The 7,299-nt window shown below is 40.7% G+C and overlaps 1 protein-coding gene across 4 annotated transcripts in view; it reads right to left on the reverse strand.

Annotated features, from left to right (window-relative positions):
- Nucleotides 1–673: 673 nt before the first annotated feature.
- Nucleotides 674–7,299, reverse strand: part of LOC137973841 (uncharacterized) — a 32,053-nt gene continuing 25,427 nt past the window's right edge. For all 4 annotated transcript variants that reach the window (XM_068820729.1, XM_068820727.1, XM_068820730.1 and 1 more), the window contains exons 13-17: nt 6,935–7,117; nt 6,522–6,631; nt 5,918–6,071; nt 5,600–5,745; nt 674–3,756 (exon numbers count right to left, since the gene is read on the reverse strand). In XM_068820729.1, the coding sequence (XP_068676830.1) occupies nt 2,463–3,756; nt 5,600–5,745; nt 5,918–6,071; nt 6,522–6,631; nt 6,935–7,117 (1,887 nt within the window). In that variant the 3' untranslated portion in view covers nt 674–2,462. The remainder of the gene's footprint in view (nt 3,757–5,599; nt 5,746–5,917; nt 6,072–6,521; nt 6,632–6,934; nt 7,118–7,299) is intronic.

Here is a 7,299-nt window from a genome sequence, read left to right on the forward strand (position 1 = left end):
TGCTTAAGTCAATCAGTATTCAATAATTTCCCACGTAAATGATAGGTAAAGGTACACCTTATTTAACGTCGGTAATTCCTTTACCCTCTATAAACCGTATTCCAAAATAGCCGCTGATTTATGCGGATACAAATTGGCCCTTGTCGCCTCGTTCAAGAAAAAATATTCTATTGAATTTTTAGCTTAAGAACGAGGCATCAAGGGCTTTTTAAATAAAAACAAAAGAATATTTAAATGGCGGCCATTTTGGAATAAGTTGTATAGAGTATTCTTCCAGGAAACCGACGGTGCGCTCATTTTACCCCGCTCTTTCCATCAGTGCTCCGTTTTAAGGAAGCTATGATGTGAGATCCGGGGATCGAATTCGGAACCGCTGGCACCAAGGTCGCGAACTAACCGACTGTGCCACTCCTTGCTCCTTATAGAAAGGGTTCATGCTACTATGCGGAGCTACCCTCTTGTCAAATGCCCGGAGTATATGCCCTCAGGGGGGGGGGGGGGGATGGGGGGATGGGCACACTTCGAATTGACTGGTACATAAATTCGAGGGTTTCGAATCTTGTCATTTCCTAACATACTGTAGTGTGACACCTTGTCCTATGTGTCAAATAACCGTGACAGCGTGATGCAGAGATTAAAAACGGGACTTTAAGAGATGATTTACGCTTGGCGTTTCATTTTATTGTTATTGGATACATGTACACGAATAATATTGCGTTAAGTCGGTGCTATACAACCGACGTTTTCTAATTATGAGCCTGTAGCCAAGTGTTGTGCGATCACCACAGCCCACTGACTCAAAGCGAATTTAATTCGAAATGAATGCATAATGTGCGTATAAAATGTGTAGAGCATTGTGCTATATAAAAACGCCCTGTAAGTCTTCAAACTGTACAAATTTGTAGGGTGCTACAATATAAATTTCGAAACTGTTATCTGCGTTCAACAGCTTACAAGCTTAGCTCACTATGATTGCACCTATAAACTGCGGCCCAAATGCGGAAAACACTCACCGTCGGCAATTGCCAAGGCCAACACATGACCTATTGGAAATGTTTTTAACGCTTTCATCCTCAAGCTCGAAACGTTCATTCTCCCAACTAATACCATAATTTCTTTGTCGGTTGCTTATGAGAATTTGGTGTTATATCAAGATCACACCTGTTCAACCAATAATTATATTCATTCCCAATACCTATCTGACTCGGTCGGTTTTTTTTTTATATTTAGGAGAATTTACATGCTGAACACTCTTTGCACTCAAAAGTTTTTAACTTTAAAAGTGAGCAAACTCGTGCTGGCAAAGGCAAATAACGACTGACACACGCAAATTTTAAGTTTAGGCCACCGCATTACTCAACAAAAATATGGAAATTCTTTTATGTACATGATTAATCGACTTTAAAGCTGTATTGGTTTGACACTCCTCTAGTTTGAATAAAGAGTTGAAATAAATAGAGTTTAAATAAATGAATGCAACTTACAAATTTACGATTCAAGACCCAAAGTCTTGACATTCCTGCTAGTGTGGAGGCGTGTTAATGGGGGCCTCATACCTGACAGCTATTTACATTTTACTAACAGAAATGAACGCTGATGAGTAAGCATATAAAAGTTCCCGTTTTACAGAACTGGCGAAGATACTAGGCAGTAGCAATGAAACATTAAGGTGGTGAATGGTAACTTTGTACCTTGTATTTATTAGACTTGAAATCAGAGTGGAAGCAATCCGTGTCTGATTGTCGTATTGGTTGCAATTTATGAACCTTAAGTGACTACTCTGAAACCAATATGATATCTTGGCAAGAAATACGCCATTTTACAGTTGTTTGCTCAGTGACCTACCGTATGAATGGCTGCGAGGCTGTCGGTGACCTTGTATTGATACAGACCCCACTGCTTTTATCATGTAAATTGTGTTGTTGTAATTCTAATTAGTCTTCATTAACATTACAAAAGCACAAAGGTTTGTATCAAAGCAGGTTCACCGGCAGCCTCGCTTCCATTTTTAGGCCAGGTAACTTAGCTACAACTGTAAAATGTTCTATTGTTTCTTAATGGAGGGAACCTGGTTTTTGACTGCTTAATCCATTGACACCTCACACGCCCTAGGATGCCTTCAGTTGACGAGTAAAATCCTCTGGCGTTAGAGTAAAATCAGAAAGTCTCACTCCCGGGGGTCAATGGTTTAAGGTGCAACATGTCATACACTTTCTCTTCTGTTGTATTTCTCAAGGTAAATCCATTACTACTAGGTTCTTCATCAATGTTCAATGGTCAGAGTACCTGAATCTTTCTTGAGGGATTGTTACTGGCCCAATTTGGGCACTGTGCAAACAAAGCTTAAATACTTCATGTTTTCGATGGCGTTTAAGACACTTCCGTTGTAAATGCCCTGAATGCTTAGAGGTCATAGCAACCTGAGGCTGTGATGAAGCTTATGCGAATGCGCATTCAAAGTCTTACAAATTGAGGTCGACCACAATACTTGTCAACTGCCTCTGCAATACAGAGTTGTGTCTTTCCCTTGTTATTGCTTGTTCCTGGAGAGGGGATTCGTCCCTTTCATCCCCCATCAGCACTGTTTCACTCTCATATACATGTTCTCTCTGTGATTCATGCGGTGATGTTTTATTCTCGCAAACGTTTTCCTTATCATCAGGTTTGCATTTAGTTTCCCTCTTGTACTGGGAATTCTGTCGCTTTTTCCTTCTCATCGCGTTCTTTCTTCTTAAAGGAGAGGATCCATCACGTGCGGGCTCTCCAATTCTTTGACATTCAGTATCCTTGGGAATATTACTTGGTTGTTGGTAGTGAACCGGGGAGCGATCCACATCCATCTTGTTCGTTTGCGTAGTCTCAATATCGGAATTTCCACTTTCTGTTGGTGCACCAGCATCACCCTGCGAGCATATCGTTCCTGAATTTTCCTCTTGGAAGGAGTTTGGCTCTACGTTGCATGCTTTTTCTAGGGTCGCATACCCCGAGTACCCGTTTGCATTCAAAACTTCAAGCTGTGAATAGCCCGAGTTTGCAATAGCACAATCGTGAATATCTTCCTCAATTTCGGCTTCCCTTTTTGCCTTTTTCTTAGGCTGAAAAGTTTGTGTTTCCCCTGTTCGTATCCGAACTTTGTGAGCACTTTCCTGCTTCCTGGGGAATCGGTATTGTCTTTCCTTCGGGAGTCCCGCTGGTCTTTTGTAGTGTATTTCATTCAGTTCGCAATTTTTATTTATTCTACCTTTTGTGGTGAAAGCTTCCTCTTTGTCGGCGTGAATTTCACAGTTTTCATCTGCATCTGAAGCCTTGTTCGCTGCGTGTGCAGTGTGTCTAGCTCTTACCCGTTCACGGTTGTTTAATTTATGACTAGGTACTTGAGAAGCACCACCTTTATCAGGATCTAACTCCGCGCGGGAGAGGTTTACGCCGTATTGTGGTATCTCATCATATTGAGCTTCGTCCTTTGAAGAACTCTCATTTGCGTACATAGCGTTCTTATTCTCCTTGTTCCTCTTTTCAAAGTCAACGTTTTCGTCGAGCCCATCATTTGTTTGGTTTGCAGACCTCTCTGCATACTCATACTTATAGTTGTGTTGAGCATAGAACTCCTTGGAACACATTTCCTCTATTTCTTCTTCTCTATCTCCCTCTTTCATGTAAGGCACGTCAATCTCTTGAGCGACAGAAAGATCTGGCCACTCTTCTTTACCGTGCGTCCCCAACCAAAGCTGCATAATCCAAGACTTCATTGGTTCCCTTTTAACAACAACAACAAAAACAAACAAACAAACAAACAAACAAGAGATTAACACAAAAATATGGTTTTATCAAACTTTGACGAATTGATAATGTAAATTGACCACCTTACAGTGATTCTAATTGTACGATGGTCAATTTACATTATCAACTCTTTTGATAAAACCAGATTTTTGTGTATCACTGACATCCCCACCGACGCAGCACCACCGTATCTTTAGAAACTACCCTCTTTTAACAGACTAACACGGTGAGCAGTTTATTCCACGCCAGCCTACTGAACTCTAGGGCCCGAGCTTTTGTTGCCCTGACCAAATCGCGTTGTCGAACGTACGAATCTTCACTTCCTTGATCAAAATTGTATTTCCAGCTTTCATATACATGTGACGAATAACATAACTAACTTACAGTTAGTTGGATTATTAGCAAACTCACTGCTAGTTCTCGAAAAATATCAGTGATCATAGTTTTGAATCCCCTTAATAACGCCTTATTCTAAGGCTCCCATTTACTTCGAACTATAATTAAAGATCCCTTCAGCTCGAAGAATCTGATAAAATGTATTTTACCATTCGCCAATTTGATGTTAAGGGAAGGTTTGATAAGCATCTCCTATAACGCCATTACATTTTTCTAAATCGTTGCTAGGTATAAATTTACCGAGCAAAAATAGAAGAACTACTGTTTAAAAGAATACAAGATTGTTTAAAGGAGTACATCAAAGTGTGAGAAAAGAGGGATTCTGGACCGTATGGTCCTCGCTGCCTAAGTTAGTTCTCGTAATGTTCCATTCATCGGGCAGAATGAGGGGACATTTACGCATAATAATGAGCTCCCGTGGCGGGCTATTCAAGCATGAACGCCCCACAAAGCGCAACAATTAGAGAGAAAAGGAATGAATTCGGCTAAGTTCACGCACTAAAATCGCTATTTTGAAATACCTATAAGCCATTTTTTGCTGATAAAACAGCGGATTCTTGTATTTTAGGGACTAAGTTTTCAAGTTATTCAAAAACTAAAAAATCCAACTGCAATAAGTTCCAGACTTTTTGCTCCAAAACTGTGCTTCCTTGCTTTTTCTAGTATGGGTTATGACCACATTAAAAATTCAGCCTGATTTTTTTGGTAGAAACAAGCGACAATCTCTGCATAAAACAACGGATTATCGAAGATACACATCTCTCCTTCACTTTGACCGTTTTTTCCGCTAAATTCAAGCACAAAAAGTTTTAGACTTTTAGACTTGAACGCTTAAAAATTCGAGGTTCAAAATTTGCGCTAGTTCAGAGTGAAGTCTTTGTCTTACCGTATTACAATGGTTGCCATGAAAGAACAATACGAAGCTTAACTCCTTTGTTAAGCTAAATTCAGTCATCTGTAAACGGAGTATAATTTTATGCAAACTGGCTTTCGACCCGCGAGGTTTGAATACTGAACAACCCAGCCGGCTTCTGTTTGTGTAAGGAAAGTGATGAGTAATGGATGACCACCCGATCGCAAATGATTTGGACCAGGAGCTCTCTTCAGAGCTCGCAGAACCCCTGGTCCAACCTCTGCTCGTGCATATGGTGCATATGGTGTAAAATTTGTCAAATTTGTTCCTGTTGCAGTGGTTTCTTACAATAAGTAAGTTATTACATTGAGTCACTTCGGGGTGCAGGGCAGGCGTAGCGGTGAGAGCACTCGCTTTCTACCAATGTGGCCTGGGTTCATTTTCAGACTCCGCGTCATATGTAGGTTAAGTTGGTTGGTTCTCGGGTACTCCAGTTTTCCCTTCTCATCAGAAACAAACATTTGATTTGCATTAATTTGCGTTAATTTGTTGTTTACGTAGGTGGAATACCTGCTCGTGAGACAATCGAAAATAGCGAGGATCGGAGGTCTCTGCTTTGGATCGAAAGCCCAACACTGATGCATAAGGATGTAAACCCAATCAGGACAGTATTTGGGTCGGCTGAGTGGACCGTTGTCTCTCTGATAAGGCAGAATCTGTAAGAAAGATGATGATCACAAACAGGTCATGTTGGTGGATCTCCGAGTAAAAGCAATGCAGATTTCTTTTTGGATTGGTAAAACGCTTTTTAACTAATACTAGAAGAACTTGGGTGTGCTAGATAAAAGCTGACCTAACCCTAACCCTAACCGCCATAATAATCTTTACCTCGTCATTGTCAAGCCAGTGATAAGGTCGCGAAAATTGTTGCTCTTCTTGACCATATTGGTAGGATGCATAGAGTTCCCAGGATAGAATGCCAAATGCCCACACATCACTGGCATGTGAGTAATATCCATCCATGATAACCTCTGGTGCACTCCTGTTGAAAAAAGGCGTCTTCTGTGTGATTTTTTTAGCAATAAAATACATGTTTGGACGAGGTACACGCGATTTGTTTTGCTTCATCTGGAATCTTCACCATGGGTTCGCGATAATTCTGCGCAACGCTAATTAAAAATAAGAAATAGGCCTTTGGTGTGGCACTTTCACTGAATCTAGATCAAAGTGCAGTTTTGAAACTTCGGTAATGACAAATGAGATAATTCGAGGATTTAGAGAAAGTCGTTTTGAAACAGAGCGAAGACTTGCAACTGTCATGATCCTTATGTGGCCATGCCTGGCGTCACTTCAAGGAATAGAGACAAAGTCGAATTAGTGACAGTAGAGAGAATTCCTCTTAAACGCCATTCGAATGTGGTCTTCAACGCTTCCTAAAGCTCTCTTTCCCTCCGGTTTTTTTTTTCTTTTTCCTAGACAGCTCATATCTCACCATCTACTGGCATCAGGTGGCATGGCAGCTTGCACAACACACGATGTACTAGTGACTTCGTAAGCATTCATTGAAAGACCCTTGGAGCGTTCCAGGCGACCAACTTGAACCTGCAAAGGACAACTTCCAGTCATTTTATTTTGATAAACCTCTACTGAAGAATGTAATTTGAGATGACGATCGAACGAGCATCGCTTCCTTCAATTTCTGGCCTGACGTGGTGACGGACTAGAGTTGCCTTAGGCAAGTTAAGTGCCCCAAAAGAAGTCATATATTCCGACGGTCGAGGGTTCATTTTGATGCTCCAGTTATAGTTCTGTTAATATTTTTACGAGGAATAACACGCATTCTTTTTTATTATTTTGTTTAATCAAGATTTGTCGTAATGATGAGTACAAAAGTGGCCAACCTACCTGATTTGGTGAAACGACATTGACGTACTCAGCTCGAAGAGCCCCATGCACAATATGTTTACTGTGAAGGTAATGACATGCAGATGTCACTTGGGACAAAAACATCTCTATGTTTTCCTTTTTGCACTGTCTTTGAAGAACGTACTCTTTGAGATTGCCATAGTTATAGTTTGGACGTGAGGCCTGACAAACAGATCATCAGTTAATAGCCTGCCTTAGTTTCGGTCTGTAGTACACTAACTTGTGCAGGTATTTTTTTGTCGGTCAAATTTTTAGGCTTACAGCTCTATGAATTACTGCTGGCTTACATCTGATAGCTTGTCAACTTGGAAGACTTTGGAAGCGGTCTGTTCAAACACTTTACA

Source organism: Montipora foliosa, chromosome 10 (genome assembly GCF_036669935.1).
Source record: "Montipora foliosa isolate CH-2021 chromosome 10, ASM3666993v2, whole genome shotgun sequence".
Classification (NCBI taxonomy): domain Eukaryota; kingdom Metazoa; phylum Cnidaria; class Anthozoa; order Scleractinia; family Acroporidae; genus Montipora; species Montipora foliosa.